Source organism: Onychomys torridus, chromosome 15 (assembly GCF_903995425.1).
Source record: "Onychomys torridus chromosome 15, mOncTor1.1, whole genome shotgun sequence".
NCBI lineage: Eukaryota > Metazoa > Chordata > Mammalia > Rodentia > Cricetidae > Onychomys > Onychomys torridus.
This window is the reverse complement of record NC_050457.1, coordinates 26,345,573-26,364,974: the sequence shown is the minus strand read 5'-3', so window position 1 is coordinate 26,364,974 and position 19,402 is coordinate 26,345,573. Positions and strand designations below refer to the sequence as shown.

Below are 19,402 nucleotides of genomic sequence, written 5' to 3'. Positions count from 1 at the left end.
CCAGGCTGGCCTCGAACTCACAGAGATCCACCTGCCTCTGCTTCCCGAGTGCTGACATTGAAGGAGTGTACCACCACCACCTGACTCATACTGTTAATTATAGTATATATAAAACCTAATCTGAAAATCTAAGATCCAAAATATTCCAAAATCCAAAACCCTTAAATTTAATTTTATTCTCTCTCTCTCTCTCTCTCTCTCTCTCCATCTCTCCTTCTGTCTTTGTGTCTGTCTGTCTCTCTCTCTTTGTACATCTCTGCCTCTGTCTTTGTGGCTGTCTCTCTCTCTCTCTTTGTACATCTCTACCTCTGTCTCTGTGTATGTGTATACATACAGTGTTCACTTATGAGTGTGCCACAGCATGTGTGGCTTCTAGGGATCATACTTAGGTGCTCAGGTTTGCATGGCAAGTGCTTCTATTTACTAAACCATCTCATTGGTCTCTGAATCTGAAACTTACTGAGAAACTTATTGAAATGTTCTGAGTAGCAATGGGATGCTCAGGAAAGCCTCAGATTTAGGATTAAGGATGTCTACCCAATTTGGAAATATCTTAAAAGAAAAAAAAAATTAAAAAAAATTCTAAACCTAAAATGTTTCTGGCCTAAAGAACCATGGAGGAAGGATTCTCAGTCCATAGAATCTCGGGGCTGTCTAGCTGTGGATTGCTTAACATTCTTGTTGAATGTAAGATGGAGGTAATAATGTCATCCATTTACCAGAAGCTGGGGCATTGGCACATTATAAATTGCCTTTGCTTTCACTGGCAATGTGGTTCCCTTCAGTAGGTGTCTTCATAGTCTCCTAGTTGCCCAGTTCTTATTTACCTGGATAAACCTCAGAACATATTCTACAAGCAAATTACTAGAAAAAGTTTGCCTCTGACTTCAGGTCTTCAGACCCTTGAAGACCAGTGACTCACTAGGGTGACCTCCCGTTAGTCTTAGAATTCTTTCTGGAGCGTATTTTAGTTGGTGATTGTAGAGTTTAATTTGACTCAACATTATCTAGACTAGTATATTGTCCAACGTGACTATAATTACTAAACATTAACATGTTTCCTCTTCACACAGTTAAATTGTCAGGCTGGTATCAGAACATTCCACTCTTTCTTTTTTGTGTACTACCTGAATCCAAAGTTTTGTGAGTTGACCCCTCACCACCACACACACACCAGTCTCTTGTGTCCTGTGTTCTCATTAAATGTTTCCCTCTCTTTTTTCACTTGATGTAACACTGAGATTTCCACCCACTAAGGAAATATTCTTTTCAAAAGAGCCTTGTTGATTTGGAAAGCTGAGGATGTTGTCTTTGGATGTTGCTTTATGGGGAGCTACTGAACAGAAAAGACAGCATTGTTAATCAGGTCTAAATTGTGCCTGTGTGATAGCTTCCTTGGAAAGGGGGCACTTTCTCCCCTCAGTACTGCATAGAGCATATATAGTAACTTCTGCTGTGCGGTTGTCATGGCAATGAAAATGCAATGGTCCTTTTGCTCCATTTGAGTAAACAGACACAGGCAACTTGGGGGAACTTTATGAGACATGAATTATTTCTGGTCCATGGCTCTACCAAGAACCGGGCACATTCTTGTTTAAACATCTTCCTAGTTGTGTGTTTTCTGGACTAAGCAAATGTAATTTATGCTTCTGAACTAATAAGAACATGTCTCCTCTTGGAACTGCTCATCCATCTGAAATATGTCTGTGCATACCTGAGGGAAAGGGGAATTAATGAATCACAAAACAAAACCATGGTGGGGGAATTTTGTCCCTCATTCTTTCCAGAGACTAGTTTCTGATAATTGCTATTAAATGGACTGAAAAATTCTTTTAAAATCATATCCTTTTCTCTTCTAAATTAAAAGTGGTTAAAATATAAAATCCAGGCATTGGTTTTTAAAGATTTTAGTAGGTAGCTGAATATAAGATCTGCCTATGTCCCATTTAACTGGTGGTTGTATCTTTTATGTACATACTATAATTATTTTGCTCAGAAATATTCAACATTTTCATTTGTATAAAAGCATTTGTAAATAAATATGTTTTAATCTCCCCAATTCCTTTTCTCTTGTACTATTTATAAACATTTTGCTGCTGCTTCTTCTTCTTCTTCTTCTTCTTCTTCTTCTTCTTCTTCTTCTTCTTCTTCTTCTTCTTCTTCTTTTTAAATACTTGATTCAATTGTACTCCAATCATGGCCACAGAAATGACAGGTGAACACTGAAATATTAGTATTGTAGTCACTCTGTGATGTGTTCCCTTGACCGCCATCTTGTTTCTGTGGACCATTTGCATTTACTGGAGGTAGCATCCATGGTAGCCTGTAAGACCTTCTGTTGACTATGAGGCTACAGTGGCAGTTTTCCATTTCAGCACCTAACTAAGATTCCTCAAACTCCAGTCTGATGCTATGTAATCCCCTGACTTCAACTTCCTGTAAATGTGTCTATGTTAGACTTTGTCTACTGTTGTCTTTCGCTTGGTAAATGAACAAAATTGGGAATTACAGAACATCTCTATATGATCCTGTATCTAAGAATAGAGTAGTGCTGCTTTTTAATAAAATGATTTTTTTCCTATTTTGCCCCTTGGAAAATTTGCATGTATTTGTTTTTCTGATAGTTTATGATACAATATGATCTTGAAATTTTGAATGAAGTTCTAGAATAACAGAAATCCCTGAAAATTTGCTCGATGGCAGCCCCTTACCCTTCCAGCAGTATTTCCACTAATAACTACTACATCAATTCACTTTAGACCCCTGTGGTGACCCAGACTCATACCTACAGTCCAACTCAAAAAGCCTCGATTTAGTCACCATTCAAGGAGGAAAGCCATTCTCTTTAAGGAGCTTGATAGTTTGGTCTCTGAGACTGGAGCAGGAGACTTTGCTCTTAGGGTTAGTTCCCATTAGGAGTAGAGAATTTTTCCTCTAGCCTTTCAGGTGACTTGCCTGAGTCTGCTACATGCTCAGATGCTCTGCAGATGGCCTTTGCTCCAACACTTTATGAAGCCAGGTCATGTCAGAAAGCAATAAGTTTCCAAAACCTGAGCTTCAAGCTTTCTGACTGTGAAGTTATTTGCCACTTGAAAGTGTGAAGTAACCAGGAGACCAGGGCTCCCTCCAGTCCTGTTTACCATAAGGAAAGCTATACCCTTAGAAATAAGAGGTGAAATGTCTGCTGGAGACCCTAGCCTGCCCCAGGGTCTTGCACCCTGATGGAGTCAGGCTCTTGTGAAGACTGGCAGATTGTCAGTTCCCTCATAGAACATGCCCCCGCCCCCGATTCTGCTTGCATTGCATTGAATCTGCTGAGTGTGGCCACTGTAATTATCCATGGTATTCATTTTGTCAAAGTGTATTAGTGAGAGATCAATACTATGGATCCACCCATTCACTTTCTACTTGTTTGGGTGTATTGATTCCATTTAAATAAAAAGGCAACCTGCTGTATAATGTTTGTTTACCCTAACCCTGGCCAAGCATCCCCCCACATCCTCATAGACTATGTTTATATCATTTGTTTGATTAAAGATACCCTAGTTCCCTGGGGTTCTCTGGGATTCCCTGGTATCAGTACTTCATGGTGTGCCTCACTGAACTCTCTTTGTCCTACAGGACGGATGGGCGTCGCTGGTCTCTGGCTTCTCTCCCCTCCTCAGGCTATGGGAACAAATACACCAAGCTCCACGGTCTCTGTAAGTGCCTGGTTTTTCTTTTCATCTCAAAACCACAGAACTGATCTGCAGTCTGTGTTTTTCTCCGAGTGTTTCACATTCCTACCTCTCTCTATAAGGTATGTGTCAAATGATGAGCTACCAAATGTAAACAGGGCACACTGTTGCTACAAGCTTCCAACTGTGGGGTATGACCAGGATGACCAGTTTGGAGGGGAGCAGGAGCCTTCATCTTAATGCCATGTGTTGTAGTTTGGGGGAAACAACACAATCTGGTTTTATTGCTTTCATCCCATGCCAGCTATATTCATGCTGAAGATACCATTAAACTTAGATGGACTTGATCTTCTTGTGTGTGATTCATGTGGAAGCCTCCTTTGTTTTCTCTTCCCCCCCTCCCCCACACAAAGTCATCAATTTGTCAGCACCCTAACAACTTCTTAAAAGGCAGGTAAAGAACTGAGTAAACCCATGGAAAAGGCTAGAGAAATAGGAGACTCTCCTGAAACAATAACATTTCAAACCCAGGCCTTGCAATTACTGGGTACTGTTCTGTAGATTAGATACAAGCATTTGTAGCTTGAGTTAAGAGAGTGTCTGTAACTGCAGGGCTTTGGGAACCAGGTGGTCATTTAGAAAGGCCCAGGAGGTCACACAGAAGTCAATGAATGCCTAATAAGGTGTTTAGAACACGCTGTATCCACCAGCTCAAACTGTGGACCTGCAACTATAGAACCTTTTCTGCTTCAGTTCCTGCCTCATTTTGTCAAAATCCCCAGTTTGTTGTTTAGGGATGCCCACCCCCAGCATCATGCTCGGGACGCAGCCGCTAACTATTGCTCAAATTATAAGAAACTAAAACTTGTTAGATGAACTAACGAGTGCCCCCCCCCCATTTGTGTTTCTGGAAGCCTGAGTGTAGCGTGGGATTTCTGAGGCACCTCTAAAACCAAATTGTTAACATCTGGTGTGCTCACTTTCCGTCTCTTTAGAGTAGTGCACTGCAGAGAGGTCATTTGTTTGCCTGTCTTCTGACTTTGTTGTGCCAGGCAAGCTTCCTGTCCATTTGGATCATTTTGTGAGCACACCCCTAACAGTTCTGACTAGGTTCCGAGGCACACCAGCTTCAGATCAGTAAAGCCCTGGGTGTTATCAGTGGATACAATTGTTACTAAGTACCAGTGAGGTTTGACGTGACTATGAAGGCAGCGGCCATCACTGGATATTTCAGATGTGAAAATGTGGGACCATCCTGCAAAAATGCATGATAAAACCGACGCCACGAGAGTAATTTCAAACATTTTAGTGCTGTCGCCCTCTAGACCCTTGGGTGCCTTTAATTAGAACCAGGCCACGAGTAAACAGAGTGCTGATTCTTTGCTCTGTGACTTCCTTATTCACACTGTCATTTAGTTTTAGCTTTTATTAAATTATAATCATTTAATAATAAAAGCTAAAAGTCAGGGTTTTTGACTGTAGGTTCCTTTATTTCCAACCTTATCACTTTGCATCACCCTCAGTCAGTGTTAATGACAGTTCAGGTGACAAATCTCTCTTCTGCACAAAAAACAGGAGAGTACAAGATGCACCTTCTTTTTCTAATAATCGCATATCATTTTCTTAAAGTGAACGAGGGAAGGGTGAGAGTGCATTGAATCAGACCATTGGATCTAAATAGTTTTTTTTTTTTTTAATGATGTTTTTGTAAGTGTTATAAAAATAGGCACTGGTCTGGCTCCCTAAAGCGTTTGGGCCCATTGGGTGCTGGCAATATAGTCTGTGATATTGCTGCTGTTTTTTCCCCTCATTTTATGGATCAGAAATCTAAAGCAGAGAAAATATTTGAGGGGCTGTTTACCCATCCCTCTACTTTATCCATACAATTGTGGCAAGTGGTCCAGTCCCTAATGTCATGGGTCTTTTTAGGCCATGTGAGAGGCATTTCCTTAGCTTTGCGGGTGAGCTACATGAAGAATAATGTCTTTAAAGTTAACATGTCTAAAAGAAACCCTGAGACCATTTTTACACATGCACACACACAGCATTTCTAATAGCTTTTCTCTTACGTATTTATGATTTATGCATTGGTGGAGGTGGTAGGCAATTATAGGTCTCAGATTCCCATTTCTTCCCTTCAAAATGAAATTTTAGTTTCCATAATTTCTCTTTTTGCCAAAAGCAAGGACTGTTGGGTCTGGACTGTGCACACTGTTTCGTAGGTCAGCCAGCTCTTCTCTTTGTCCATCTATAGAATGGACAATGGGAAGCTGCAAAGCTTCTGTTTAGGTTTCTGTCCTTGTCCTTCAAATATCAGGCATAGTTGTGGCACCTGGTGACTCAAGAGTTTCTGCTTTCCTACTCCTAATCTGAATCACTTGTAAAATTCTCATTTACCATTAATCATTTATCCAATCAAAAATAGATTTTTTTTGGGGGGGAGGGGTTCGAGACAGGGCTTCTCTGTGTAGCTTTGCACCTTTTCTGGATCTCACTCTGTAGCTCAGGCTGGCCTTGAACTCACAGAGATCCACCTGCCTCTGTCTCCCAAGTGCTAGGATTAAAGGTGTACGCCACCACTGCCTGGCTCTAAAATGTACTTTTTAAAAAATAAAATATATAGGTTATATACAGATAAAGCTAGAAGCCTTTTCAAACAAAATTTAAAAGTTCACAAATAATTGTGTTGTTAGCTGTACTCCAGACCCACTCATGTTGAAATGTAAATGTTATTACATCTTTTGGCTATTACAGAGACTTCAAAATTGCCAAGTGTTAAAAATGTTATGTTCCAAAATTAGACAGATTTTGTCATATACAGTAAGTCTGTTCTCACAGAGAACATTTAGTATTATCAGTCCTTTTAATGTGAAATTTTGCAGTGAGAAGTAGTTTGTGGAACTTCTGTAAGGTAATATTCACATCATAATTTTTAATTTTGAAATAAGTAATATGGAGTTGCAGTAGTGGGGAGATATTCCTCCACATATTTCTCACCAGATAAAGTATTTCCCAGTGAGGGAAGGAATAGAAATAAGAATTTAAATACCCATAAATATGAAGTATGGCTGTTTGAATGATATCATTATGTAGAAAATGTATTTGAAGTCTAATTGCTTGGAGAAGGAGCAGCAGTTTTTAGTGTAAATCTTCATTCTTTGAGAGTGGATTTGATTTATGGTGTGGTCAAAGTTATATGCAAGCTAGTTAGGTAATGAGATACACTACCCCCACACTTGGAAGTAATGAGACTGAATATATTGGAAAACTCCCATCTTGAAATTCTTCTAAAAGTGCTGATCCAAGGAGGCTTTGCTCAACAGAGGTATCTTTGCAATAAGCACATGAGAGCCAGATGTGGTGCTGCTCATTTGTAGTTCCAGCTGCTTCCGAGGCTGAGGCAGGAGGATCACTTGAAACCAGGGAAGCCTTGGTGGCACAGCAAGAGACTGGCTGAAACACACACACACACACACACACACACACACACACACACACACACGCACACACACAAGCACAGAAGCAAGGCTGCAGGGATGGCCCTTGTTCCTGAGGATCCCATTAGTACTCTGGCGACTCCTCCAAGGACCCTTCTCTGAGGTTTTTGGTATTAGTCTCATGCAAGTACCATCCCTCATCTCAAGTGAGAAACCCTGTGCCTGCTGCACTTGAAAATCAACTTTCACTTTTAGAAAGACAGTATGATCCCTGTCCCATACACAATAGCCCGTCAGCCACAGAAGCAGCAAGTCATAATCCAGGATATTAGTATTTCCATAGCAACCCCAGTCAACATGCACACCAAGTGGACTGAATATTCTACATAATTCTCTCTCACCTCAGCTACCCCAAGTGATTGTTGTAAACTTTATATATAAAATGGGTTTGTAGACAGAAATAAGTATGGACGTGGATTTACCTGTGAAGAGACAGATAAGGTGTGTGTGTATGTGTATTTGTGTTGGGTTTGGGCTTTTCCTGTGCTAGGGATCAGGTCTGGGGCATGGAGTAAGTGAAGTGAGTATTCTACCATTGAGCTGTGTCCTCAGCCCTCTGTATACATTTCTCCCATTTTTCTCCTTGTTAATTTATCTTTGCCATTCCCACCTCTGCTTCTCTCCTGCTCGATGTTTATGATTCTTTGCCAGATTTTCTGAATTGATTTAGCTCATGTGTTTTATTTCCTTTTATCATAGTGGAAGTATTTTAGGAGTGCCTGTTTACCCCAAATGTAGCTTTGGTTTATCTCAGAATTCTTTCTAGTGTTCTCATTTTTATGGTTTATAAAATAATCTCATTACGTTATAAAAATCCCTGTCTATCTTGCTGTGTACTTAGCAAGGCGTTTTATAATTTCAAAGTGTAGGGATATTTCCAGCTCTGGCCATTAATTTCCAAGGCCACTGCACTACAGTGCTTGGGTATTTACAAAGACTGTTCTCTTGTAAGGGCAGTTTTTTAATTTTTGTTTTTGTGTTTGTTTTTAAACTCTGCTTGAACTGACATTTTCAAATGACTAGTATCTTTCAAAAAATGTGCTTATTCTAGCTGTATTTCCCTGTATCCAAAAATTTCAACCTCTTTTATTAGCATTGATTTACGGAATTTACCACGCCCTAAGACCCGAAAGCCAACAGTTCCTTCCTTGCACAGTTTCCAAAGTCAGATTGTTTAAAAATCTCTTGTGTTTTAGGTGCTTGCCTTCTCCATCCCATTCCAGATGTTGAGGGATGGTTTTTAAGGAGTAAATCTACAGCAAGGGGTAAAGCTTTAGGACTGTCTAAGCTGGTCAGTGGAAAAGGGACATTTTCACCCTCATACCCACCCACCCACCCCCAAAATCAGTAAAGAAATACTCCAGATCCAAATAAAAACGTGCTATCACTCCGAATAACATTGGCTTCTCGGTCCCTCCCTCCACTTCTCTGTCCTTCCCTTGTGCTCACAGCACACACGGGTGACATTTGCATCAAAGACCAGCATGCGCTTGTTGAGGGGGGCTTCATTACCTTATTTATGATCTCCCAGCATATAATCATGTTATTTACTTACAAATCGGAGTGTCGGCTGGGAACAGCAGCCAGAGTCTCTTCAGCAAGATTTTTTTTTTCTGGAGGTAGTCTCCTAACTTGACTTTGATTTTTTTTTTTTCCAGTCATCCTGTTCCTCCCAGGAGAAGCTGCACCAGTTACCATACCAGCCAACACCAGATGAACTACACTTCCTGTCCAAACATTTTTGCACCACCGAAAGCATTGCCACAGAGAACCGCTGCAGGAACACGCCCATGCGGCCCCGCTCCCGAAGTCTCAGGTGGGTAGACCTGGCCCAAACTGCTATTTACTTGACTTGTTTGTTCTTAACCACTTCTCCAGTTTGTATATGTGTTCACTGATTGGTGAATCGTCACAAATACAAGTGCGATATTCCATTGATAGGTGATGTTAATTACCATAGAAAGACATTATATTTCTTTGATGTTTTCACAATCTGCAAAAGCCTTAGGGACTATCTATAAAAAAAAAAAAAAAAGTCTAGCCATGGAAAGTTCAAGGCCAACTAATGTTGGTGCCAAGAGCAGTGCATATTATCATCTGAAGTGGGAGAAGTTTCTTGAAAAGGGAGGAGAGAATAGACAGGAGGTTATTGTCTCCAGATTCTATATTATAAAACCCACCTTAGTCTTCTTATTCTGTATTCCCGTCTAAGTCTTACTTTCTCCAGGATGATGAACACATTCTTAGGACTTGGTGGTTTCTGAGTTTTGTGCTTGTCAAATGCAGTCCTCTGAGTATTGAATAGGGCTGCTTTCTTGCCTTGCTTTGAATTGTAAGTTTCACAGTTATGTCTCCAGGTGGTAGTAGTGTCCCCAACCAGGAGGCCTGTTCAAGATATTTATGGAAGTGTTGTGGGAGTTGTCACTGGTGGAAGGAAAGCGGGGAAGCAGGCCAGGGCAGAAGAAGTCACAGTATGGTACAGACCCATCAGCTTCGGCCCACTTTGGGCTGGGCTCCCTATGGACGAGGTGGCCCTCTGTTTGTAGCCTTGCCCCAGCTTTCCAGTCCTCGGCCTTGTTATATAGCATCCTGGGAGGCCCTGTCATCCTGGGGAGTTTCTTCCTACAGCTGAGGCTATCCTGGGAGAGAGATAGCCAGCTCTAGACTTCTGCTGATGGCACACCCAGCAGCTGGGCAACAGGTCTTTCTTAGAAGATGGAATCAGGCATTGGGTCTCCTTGTCAACAACATGAAATCTTGATGGGCCAGAATTGATATGTTAATCTGTTAAAGAAATCTTGATGGGTCAGAATTGATATGTTAATCTGTTAAAGTTTTATTGTTTAAAAAAATTAGCTTGCCAGGTACTTAATTCAGCATGGAGGTCTACTAAGAAAGGTTTCCCTCTGTAGCTTTCCTCTTCATATAGTATCATAAACTAGTACCAAAGTAACCCACACTGGATAATGGCGGGATATGTGAAATTATTCTGAGATCTAGAATAAAAAAACAAAACACAACACAGCTTTGCCACTGTATCTAGAGGCACCATAGTTTATTGCAGGGGCTTCACTTTTCACTTTCTTGAAGAAGTGCCCAGGGCATCTAGCCTAATCTGTGTCTATCCAAGAATATAGGTGCCCCCAAACTGTGCAACTCGCTTACCAGAAAGGACACAAAGCTGCAAACCAACAGAGGAACACAACAGTTGTGTGCTTCTGTTTTCTTCTTATTGTCCATAATGCCTACCTCAGCATCCCAAATAAATATTTGTTAGAGTAGAAAATGGATTTCACCACAACACCTGTGCCGTGGAAGCCTCTCCACCTCTCTGGTGGTCTGTGGCAGAGCGCAGGTGTATGATAGAAGTGTGAAATTGCACTGTTAAATGGGTCTTGGATGTTGTCCTTAGTAGCCACCCCGTTTTGTTCGATACTGCAGTTCATTGACTGGTTGCCACAACTACACAAGCTCATGCCATGGGTGTGACACAATCCCACTGCAAGGCCATCTTCTGACTGAGTACCGTGACTGTGATTCTTCTGTGACATTGCGCTGCTCCTTGAGCTTGTATTTGAAGCCTATTCATTGTGTCGGTGTGTTTGCAGGGATGTGTGTATATGTGTGTGCTAATGACTGATCTTGTAATTTATTATCTAAGATGGCTACTCTTCATATGAGGGTTGCATAGCACCTTCCGATGCAACTGACTGTTTATAAATAAAAGGCTTATGTTCATCTCATGCTGTGGCAGGTTTAAAAGGGTAATTTGCTTTGCTTGCAGCCCTGGACGTTCCCCCGCCTGCTGTGACCATGAAATAATTATGATGAACCATGTCTACAAAGAAAGGTTCCCAAAGGTAAATGGATGGAATTGAAGATGCCTGGCATCTCAGTGATTGGGCCACATAGGCTTAGCCACTGTAGGGTGGTTTTTGTTACACAAGTGAGGGTCCAGCCCAGGAATGACTGGAATTAAGCAGCACCACAGCCTCCTTAGAGAAAGAGAAAACAACTAAACAAATGTGACTCCAACACCTGCTGAGAACACAGCACTCGGTGGGTGTGATGAATGTTGCCGGTATGTACCCACAGCAGGGGCCCTGGCAGGTGCAGGAAGAGGCTCTGTCCTCAGAGGCCCTATATCCTTTCCACTCTTTGGTCTCATGTTCCTCATCTACTGCGCGGTTGTCAAGAGCACATGGTTTTTCTCTCAGAAGCCATAGCTCGCTGTGTCCCGAACACTGTTTTCCTTTTGAAACCTCCTTTTCTTTTCCCATCTCCCATGCTAAGCCTATTACCGTAGAAGTAGAGATGCGTTGGCGAGTTCTATGGCTCAACTGGCAAAAGGAATTAGATTTAAGCCAGAGTGCAGTGTGTGAAGGCTTGTTGCCAGGCCCCTTGGTTACCAGTAGCACTTCTCCGAGGGACCCCTTCTCTCACCTCAGTTCTGTGCCTTCTCCTCCACGTGGTGCTGCATAACCGGGCAGAGGCCACCTCACCATGGCATTTGGACCATCACCACTGCTTTTGTTGCTAGAAGCATGAGGACAAAGGGAGATCTGAGGGTTCATAAACAAGGAGCAGAGTACTTATTATTTGTAATGAACCTCACATTGATGGCATTGATTAGCACTGTTTTACCTATTTATCACATGTCGCTTGCCCACCAGGAAAGCAGATATTGACTCTGCCTAGTTAATGAGGTTCAATGTTGAGAGGAGAGCAGGGGGAGAGGGAATCTCCCTGCCTATGTAGCTCTTGAAAACCAGGAATATTGATTAGCCAGTAGGCAATCACAGGGAAGAAAATGAAGGTTGGCAAGGAAATTGTAGATCTGTTTTGTCAGGGGTATTCCCCTTGGCCATGCGCTAAGGGTACAGTGTTTGCAGTTAGGGAGAAAGTTGCTATGTGTATACTTCTGGCACACTGAAACCTTGCCAAGAAAACAAACTTTTGGCTCATACTGAGGAACTCTGGCATAATCCTGAGTTTTGAATAACAACTAAAGAAATACTTCATAGTTTTGATATCCCATCTGAAGGAGTCTATGAGCATAGCCCTCCACAAACACCCTTAGAGTTATTTCAAGTTTACATGGGTGGCTTACATTCAATGAGACATCAGAAAAAGGCCAGAAAGACACCTTTCCATTTTGATACCTCAGCTCTTTATAATCTACATTCTACATAATGAGTGGTATCTCTCCCTTCTCCATCTCCCCTTCTCTTTGTTTTCTAGAGCAGTATTAGCATCCTAGTGGAAGGCACAGGAGTTTTCTTTATTGCTTCTGCCCCACATGTGCACACTTTCCTGTAGTATCATTGTCCTCACCCGAGTGGTGCATTCGTCAGTGGTTGACGAGGTTCAAAGAGGCTGCACTAATACCAACAGCCATCATTTTACACTCATGCTTGGTGGTGTTCAGTCAGTGAGCTCAAACTAACACATGATGACATGTGTGCACCATGATCATATCATGCCGAAGTGAAGTTTCTTTTTTCGTGTGTGTGTGTGTGTGTGTGTGTGTGTGTGTGTGCATGTATATGTTGTTGTTGTTAGAAATTGAGTACAGGGCCTCATTCATACTTGCCAAGTGCTGTATCAGTGAGCTACATACCTCAGCCCCCAAATGAGGCTTCTTGCAAATGTAATTCTCAGGATTCTATTTAATGACTCATAGAGGTCTGGGAAACGACAGAGCGCACTTTGCATGGTCCTTGTATGTCGCCTTGTGTTACACCTGTGTGTGTGTGTCTCCTCCCAACAGGCTACAGCTCAGATGGAAGAACGTCTAAGGGAAATTATCACCAGCTACTCCCCCGACAATGTGCTCCCCTTGGCAGATGGAGTGCTTAGCTTCACTCACCATCAGATCATTGAGCTGGCTCGTGACTGTTTAGATAAATCCCACCAGGGTCTCATCACCTCACGATACTTTCTTGAATTGCAACACAAGTTAGATAAGTTGCTGCAGGAGGTAAGAACAAGGTGCCATGCACATAGTTTTTCTTCTGGTCTGTTTTGCATTTCTCTTGGCAAAATATTTTCTTGTGAAACCATTTGCTTCTAAGTAATTAGCTAAATGAAGGAGTTCCCATTCCAGGAAAGTGTGCAGGGTGGGAACGGGGAGGGACACACACACACACACACACACACACACACACACACACACACACACACACAGAGAGCAAGTGTGCAAGCAAACCTAAACTGATTGCTACTTGTTATGATTTGGTTCTGGCCATTATGTGTAGTAATAGAAAGTTAATGTAATCACCTTTACAGGGACCTTGGGACCCAACTATCTATGACACTAGGATAAAGTGGATTGTGGAGGATTTTTAAGCAGTGACTCCCCCCGGCTCCAACTTTACCTATAAAATTATAAATTGCCTGAGTGTATGTGTGTTACTTGATGGAGCTATCTAATTTTAATATCTAAAAAAGCTAAATGGAAAATTGCTGGCTTTTACTAGGCTCTGTGTCCTATTAATTAACCTGCTTGTGGTATTGGATAGTAAATGGCAATTTCTATTTTCCTGAGTACCAGTTCTTCTTCTAACAAAATATCCAATTTCCAAAATGACAGATAAACACAGGATCCCATCTGTCTAACACTCTCATGCCTGGCTCCTGATAACACCTAGGATGGGAAGGGAATGTGTATGGTAGAATAGAATTAGTGTAGATACAGCTCTTCTGACTGAAATTGATTGGCCGCAGCCTACATGGGGAAACCTATTTAACCTATATGTGGATTTATAGCATTTATGTCTCATAGGGCATAAATTATACCCATGTAAATGTAATCATGGTGGGGTTTTTTCTCCCTCTGAATGAATATATAAGTAATCCTCCTAAACTAGAGGAAAATACTAACATCCTACTTTGGAGAAACCCATCTGTCCTTCCCCCTACATGACTGAGTTCTGGCAGGATAAGAAGGTGCCTCTCTGGCTGGCAGCTGCCATCTCCCTTCCCTTTCTTGTCCAAGCCTCCCAACAGCATTTTCTCCATGGTTCCCATTTCTCACACATCACTAGTAAAGCGGTGCTCCTTAGATTGTCAGGGAGGGTGAACGTACAGCTTGTGGGTTTGGTTGTTACTAATTTACCATTTGACATAGACCAATTCTGCCACCAATTAAAATGAAAAGGAACGTGCATGGAAATGGCCATGTCCTTGAGTATCCTGGCCATGTGCACTTGCTGGAGGAACTGCTAAAGGCTTAGTTGTACTGAGCCCACCACACACTGATGCACTGATGCCCTGAGGCACTGATAATGCATGGACTGGCCCTTGTTCATGGACTGTACTTCATCTGGAACACAAGGACTCTGCAAAGCCATGCATTTTTTCATACCTACAATGGTATACAACATGTAGAAGTTGCCAAATACTTTGTCCCATGAGTGGCTTCTGAACACCTCCTGTGATGCTCACCGATGTCCGTTTTCAGTTTCCTGGAGCAGGCTCATTTTACTGCAGTACCTACATTATCCCTTAACTGTGTGACTTTGATCTTTGCACCTCACCATCCACTTCTTCCCTGTTTCTTACAAGGATTTCCTTTCCAGCTCACATTTTCTAGGAGTGAGTTTTCTCCAATCTCATTGTGTTCCCCTGCTTCTCTTCCCACTGCTGGTACTCTTGTTGTCTGTCTTGAATGGCAGTCCTGGGGCTTTAGTGGCTTTCAATGCATATCTCAGACCAGCAGCTTGTGATCAAACTTGGGATTCCCATGTCTGTCTGCCTCTCGGTATAGCATTGTACTTGGGTAGCCTTTGGAGCAGTGCTGGGTAGATTTAGCATCTTCTTAACTGGAGCTGTGAATACTCAGGGCTTTGCCTCTGTCCTGGTTGGGGTGTGTACTGCTGTGAAGAGACACGATGACTATGGCAACTCTTATAAAATACAACATTTCATTGAGGTGGTGGCTTCCATTGTCAGAGGTTTAGTCCATTATAGGGTCACCCAGGCTAGCATCCTCAAGACCACCTTAGTCCTGCATTTTTTCATTCCTTCTAGGCAGTTCCTGAAGGAGGTAGATTTGGTACCCAGAGTTACTTATATGAAAATCTCCCCGATATCTTCGTTGATGTATGGTAGACATGGCAGATTGTTTCCTGGCAATTAAAAATAAATCTTAGCATTTCAAGGATCTTCTGAGTGGGTGGAATGACAGATGAGAAAGGTTGGTTTTTAGAGAAATTTCTCTCTGAGCTGGAGAAGCATGTATACCAGTGGCCTCAAGGTCATTGTTGGGAAGGAGAAAGCATGTTTTCTTATGCTTCCTCACAGACCCACTTTCTTTCCATCATTTGCAACAATCTAGTCTCCCTTTAGAGGCACATTGCCAGCATCTGCCCAGAGCCTGAAGCAAAACTGTCTGAGAGGAGCATGCCCATTCTAGGGAGAGCAGAGCTGTGGGAACACGCTCTGGTTTCTCTTGGCAAGCCATTGTCCATTCCCAGATGTGATGCTCTGGGCCCAGCAAGCCTATCTCCTCACCACATTTCCATTGTCCATCTTTTGAGTAACCCCAGGCGCAGATCGTCCTATGGTTTGAACAGCTTGATTTAACAGATGCCTTTTAAAGTCCCAGGGTCGAGGTCAATTTCAGACGAATGCTTTTATGTCTAGAGTCTCTCTTTCACTGAGGTGTATTTAGCCAAAGAAGACAAAACACAAAGGAAACTCTAACTCTCAAATCTGGGTCACAGTCCTTTTCAGTAGTGGCCAACACTTACAATATAGACTCAGGGACTCTGCTAGTGAGTGTCTTTGGAGCAGGAAGCCACTCCCTTTTCATGCTGTGCCCTTTACTGGTTGTTGTTTTAGTGGAGCCTGCCTTCCTACACCAGTTTGTAAATAAAATATCATTTGAGCTAATAGAACTCGTGTGTCTTGGAGGAAGACATAGCTGATAATTGCTAGAAGTTGGGACATGCCATCATGGTTATGGTCTTTGAAATGAAATTTTTGCCATTTGAGTTGACCATTTCCCCTTTGCGGGGAGAGACAACCAAGTTTACCTCAGTATTTTAGATTTTCATTGTATTTGTGAATTCATAAAACAGCAATTATGATAGCAACATCCAGCTCAAAGTGTCACCAAGAAGTTAGCCTTTTGGTTTGTTTTTCAATCTCTCTTTGGAGATTTGTGTTTGGCTAATGATGAACTACAAAATGAATAGAAGTCATATTTCTTAGCATTAATGGTATTTTCCAAAATTTCTTTTTCTTGCAAAACAAATGTTAGAAAGAAAATTTAAAGTTAGCTTGTGTGTGACAGGTGGGGTATTTTTTTTTCTAAAGATGTAGAACATGTTCTACAATTATTTCCTCATTTTTATTTTCAAGCAAGCTGTGTGTTGGGACATTAGCTTAAATACAGTGGACATGTTATAATCATTTTTTTGTAAGTTTTGTCTACAAGCTCTTCTGAAGGTGGGACTTGTTATTGATGAGCACTCCTAAGAATGATTAAAAAAATGATTCTTAATGTTTCTGAAATTATAACCTATGGCACCAGCAATGCATTAGTTTTTTTCCCCGCTAAATCCTTAGAAAAGTGTATCATAAAACCTTAAAAATTATGAGATCCTTAAAAAATGAACATGAATAGTTTCCATTCAAATTTTATCCTATTCCAGCCTTAACATTGTATTGTCAGATTTCAAGTAAATATTAAAAATGTCAGTGACTATTAACAAGTTGAGCCTTGCTGTTGGAATATTTATTGTGGTTAGGCCACATGTAAAATAAAAATTAACACGCTCTTAAGCCAATTCAGTGTTGCTGAGCTAAGTGCCTGGGTGTTATTTATTCTGTGTCACTGAATCTGCATGTATATCAGAATATGAATAATACCTGGTTAATACATTCAGTGACACTGTACACATCCCACATGATGAAATAACTAACTTGCAGGCTAATCATACCATGTGCACGAACCACATGTCATGAGTGTGTTAGACGCCCATGTTAGAGGCCCAGGATAACAAAAGCAGTCCATCTCTACCTTAGACTTGTACCTCTACAATGTTTCATTGGCCGAGTCCAAGTTCTTGTCTAGCTGCCCCAGCTGGCCTCCTGTTCTTAGTGGATCATAAGGTTAATGTCTCCTTCATTCATGGCTCATGTTAACAGTCCTTATCCTTACGTTAGATTTCTAAGACATAATAAATCAGAGTTTTGCCATTAAACTTTAGCTAATAGAGCTATTTTGTAGATATCTGATAGTGTCCATTTATGTTAGAGATAATGCCTGTTAAGAGTGTTTTCTAAGTCACTTAATTTCTGATTTAAAAAAAAAAAATTATCTAATTAGCATGCTTTGCTGATTTTCTTTTCCATTTAGTGGTGCCTCTGTATCATCTTTCTGTTCATTGCTTTTTCATAGGCTCATGATCGCTCTGAGAGTGGAGAACTGGCATTTATTAAACAGCTAGTCCGAAAGATCTTAATTGTTATTGCCCGCCCTGCTCGGCTCTTGGAGTGCTTGGTAAGTTGCCTATAGATACAATTATATTATTTATGGTTAACTGTGGAAAGTAGCGACCAGCAGAAGGCTCCAGTTTCATTTAACTTTTAACCACAGGTGCTAAATAGAAAGAGTCAGGAGGGACGACACCATACGGATGCTTATGATGGCATCCATATGTGGCCTGTCTTCTCTGATTTTGAGAAGGAAATCTGGTGCTGGTGCCGCTATTAACAGTAGTCATATTGTATTCTGGGCAAACCTGAAGGATGATCATGAAATAATATGTTTGACCTTATTTCAGCATGATAACCTTACACCACAGCTAATTTAAAATGCTTACTATGCCTCATGTTCCTGGAGTTGCTAAGTTTCAGGCAGAGGGCAGTCGGGGATATGGTGACCAGTGGCTACAGTTATTGTTTTTAACATGTGCTGTGCTAGAAATCCATGCTAGCTGACAACCCATTGGAAAGACTATATAGCAAGGCATCATCCAGATCTGAAGAGAGAGCTGCTTTTAGTGTGTGTATCTTTTTTTTCCTCCTTTTTATGATTCTTTGAGATTTCAGTCCAAATTGTAAATAAAGTTGATGTTGGGGGCATAAGAATTCTTTAAGGGCCTATTAATAGAGTATGAAAATTCACTTTTAACTTCTGCTGACTACTAATGTCCCTCCGTGTGTAACAGCTTTCGACATCACTCACGGTACATGTACGGTCGCAGGTGCTTTGGTTTCATCCTCACTTTAATTAGCATTCATAATGTTTTATGAAATGGAAATATTCATAGCTCCATAAATACATACGAGTGGCTGATGAGACACAGCAGGGGAGACTTTGGGGAGAAAGCCCACCAAGCTAGGCATAGTGGCACACACCTCAGTAGTCTCTGTTACTCAGGAGACGGAGGTGGAAGGTTGGGCCTCTGAAGTTCAGGAATCTGAGGCTAGCCTAGGCAACACACTGAGACCTCAGCTCAAAAGAGAGCACCAGTAAACCCTTTGTCTGACAGTGGGCTCCTGATCTTCAGTAGGACACATTACCTTCGAAGTTACATCACCAAGAAACTGGAAAACTGGAAGTACTCACTTCCTTTAGGATACCAGTTGTATAGATGCATTGCCTTGGACTAGGACTAGGCTGCAAATATGAAGTGAGAATTTTGCACTGTGTAAAAGCCTTTGCCTCCTGTCTTCGTATATAACATTCAGCCATGTCAGCATTGTTGTGAATAAGATGTATGTAATAAAACCTCCAACCTTTTTGAAATGTTATTCTGTGCTTGTCATCTGCCAGGAATTTGATCCTGAAGAATTTTACTACCTACTGGAAGCCGCAGAAGGCCATGCCAAAGAAGGCCAGGGAATCAAAACTGACATTCCCAGGTACATCATCAGCCAGCTGGGGCTCAATAAGGACCCTCTGGAAGGTGAGTGCTGGTCAGGCTGCCCTTCTCTCTGATCATGGCATCTAGACCTTCATAATGAGCCTTAACTTTTCCTGTGTTGGAGATCTCAATGAAAAAGCCCCATTCTGGGGAGACCAGTTAGTATTTGAAAGAAAGCAGTTGAGTACAAAGGAAGAAATGAACATGCCCAAAGAGTGGCAGCTAGAGAACAGGGCTGGCCTTGCTGGACTAGAGGCCGGCAGTCACAAGAGCATGTGATGTCTGCTGATGCACTTAGATTCCATCTTCCCTGAGTCCTTCTTTTGAAAAGCTCAGTGGGGTCCCTCTG

At 41.7% G+C, this 19,402-nt stretch overlaps 1 protein-coding gene across 1 annotated transcript in view; it reads left to right on the top strand.

Annotated features, from left to right (window-relative positions):
* The window catches only part of Mast4 (microtubule associated serine/threonine kinase family member 4), a 581,729-nt gene that overhangs the window by 511,033 nt on the left and 51,294 nt on the right, over positions 1-19,402 (top strand). The window contains 7 exon segments of the mRNA XM_036206828.1: positions 3,622-3,670; positions 3,672-3,701; positions 8,833-8,990; positions 10,959-11,034; positions 12,945-13,154; positions 17,583-17,684; positions 18,963-19,095. Of these exon segments, the coding sequence (XP_036062721.1) occupies positions 3,622-3,670; positions 3,672-3,701; positions 8,833-8,990; positions 10,959-11,034; positions 12,945-13,154; positions 17,583-17,684; positions 18,963-19,095 (758 nt within the window).